Below are 2,286 nucleotides of genomic sequence, written 5' to 3' on the forward strand. Positions count from 1 at the left end.
TTAATTTTATTATGGCCACATGTCACACATCTATGAAGTGAAAAGGGATAAATGGAACCTTTGCAAATGGAGCAAAGATGCACTCATATTAATGATAATGTAAAAAGAGATTAAAAGAGTAAAAAGAAAAACATAATTAATGAAGGTGTGACTCACTCAATGATAGGACCGACAATCTTCTTTTGTGTATATCTCTTTTTAAATGGCATTTTCCATTTATTTTTTATAAATGGATAGGATTCTTACTCGTAATAAATAGAAAAGAGTATGATAGGAAAAGAATCATTAATGATGCATTGATATAATAAAATACAAATACTTTCTTCAAAGTGACTTATTATAAAATACATATGAAGTAGTAAATTGCATCCCAATTAAAGGCAAAAACATGTATATGTTAATGAAATTTGACTCAGTTGGTAAGAAGTTGCTCATTTGTAAGATTGTGCGTTTAATTTCAGCGCTAATATGAGTGTATCTTTTGTGAATGATTTGTAAATATTTTTGTAATTTTTTTTTGTTTGACAAAAAGTATCTTGTAAATGTTATTTGAACCTGGAGACATTTCGTGACCCTAGTAAGTCTCAAAGACCAACTCACATAAACCCTGTAATAGAGTAGTATTTAGTGTTTTAAAAATCAAACCGCACATGAATCTGACAAAGTTCAACCGATACGACCGACCATTCGATCTGATCTAATTTTTAAAACACTGTGGTACTAGGACTGATGTGTCATGTGTGACATCTGTGTTACAACCATTTGGAAAGAGCATTATAAGGGTGATTAAATGGTTTATGGTTTATTTTTATGAATCAATCAAACATGATTGAGCTTCTAAAAAAATAATGGAAATATGATTGAGATAATTGATACGTTTAACAAATTTGATGGAATAAAGCGAGAGATATGTTGAGAATAAATCTTTACAAATTTTTCCTTCCAAAAAAAATCTTTACAAATTTGAAAATTATGCATTAATTGAGGTTATTGTAAGGGCTAAAAAAGTTTGGTCAATTAGACTTAAAAAAGGTATGGTCAATGATTTTTTTTTTTTACTGGAAATGTTGAATAACAATACAAAATTGAATATTTTGTCAAAAAAAAAATACAATATCAAGTATTGAATGACTACTGAATGCTTTATTTGCATACGTCTCTATAAATAGTGAGCCAATTGGAACATTAGCTCATACGAACTCAAATAATCAATAATTCATCCAATAATAAGATGAAGATTATTCACATACTTTTTCTTTTCACTTTTTTTTCATTCACTATTTCCCAAGCTTTTGTCAATGATTTCTGTGTTGCAGATTTAAAGGCTCCAAACACAAATCCGGGTTATCCATGCAAACCTCTTGCAAGTGTTACATCTGACGATTTCGTCTTTCACGGCCTCGTCGCCGGAAAAACCAACAACACTTTCAAACTTGGAGCCACCCTTGCAAGTGTAACCAATTTTCCAACTCTTAACGGACTTGGAATTTCAGCGATGCGGGTTGACATAGACGAAGGCGGATCAGCTCCAATGCATACTCATCCTGATGCTACCGAATTTATTATACTAGTTCAAGGTGAATTTACCGCTGGATTTATAACACCTACTTCAGTGTATTCCAAGGTATTGAAACCAGGTGATCTTTTTGTTGTTCCACAAGGGATGTTACATTTTGCCCTTAATTCTGGTAAGGGAGTAGCTACTGCTTATGTTTTTTTTAGTAGTGAAAATCCTACTATTCACTTACTAGATTTCCTTTTATTTGGCAATAAATTGCCTTCTAATTTAGTTTCACAAACTACTCTCATTGATGTTGATCAAGTGAAGAAGTTAAAGGCTCATTTTGGTGGAAGCGGTTAGGAATATAAGGATTTAGTATTTATTTTTATGTTCGTCAGAGCAAATATCAAGATACTATATGATTCGATGATTTAACAATGAAATAATAATTTGAGTCCTCTCTCTCCCTCTCTATCTCATATCATAATTCTAAGTGGAATGCCTAATGAGAAAAACATTTACATTAGAATAAAATTAGAGATCAAATGAGCAAGACCTCAATATTAAAATTTAATTAATTAAATCAGTTTTATGATTAGACTAAATAACTAATAAATAAATAGAAAAAAGAAACTTGTGAGATAAAAATCCACCGACAAATTTGGCAATTCTTGTACATTTTTGTTAAAAAACAAAAAAAAGTGGGCAATAGTTTTCTTTTTTCGTTCTACATTTTTAATGAACAATATAATAATATGTATAGTTAAGGAAAAAATGAAATCTGA

General features: G+C 30.3%; 1 protein-coding gene across 1 annotated transcript; it reads left to right on the top strand.

The window, feature by feature from the left end:
• Window positions 1-1,219: 1,219 nt before the first annotated feature.
• On the top strand, window positions 1,220-1,861 carry LOC25491691 (auxin-binding protein ABP19b). Its single transcript, XM_039834020.1, has one exon. The coding sequence runs from the start codon at window positions 1,232-1,234 to the stop codon at window positions 1,859-1,861; it is 630 nt and encodes a 209-aa protein (XP_039689954.1). The 5' UTR covers window positions 1,220-1,231.
• Window positions 1,862-2,286: the final 425 nt, after the last annotated feature.

This window comes from Medicago truncatula, chromosome 4 (genome assembly GCF_003473485.1).
Source record: "Medicago truncatula cultivar Jemalong A17 chromosome 4, MtrunA17r5.0-ANR, whole genome shotgun sequence".
Taxonomy (NCBI): domain Eukaryota; kingdom Viridiplantae; phylum Streptophyta; class Magnoliopsida; order Fabales; family Fabaceae; genus Medicago; species Medicago truncatula.

Bases quoted from the DNA above. Each gene is read 5' to 3' on its own strand.
- LOC25491691 (XM_039834020.1), top strand. From the start codon at position 1,232: ATGAAGATTATTCACATACTTTTTCTTTTCACTTTTTTTTCATTCACT.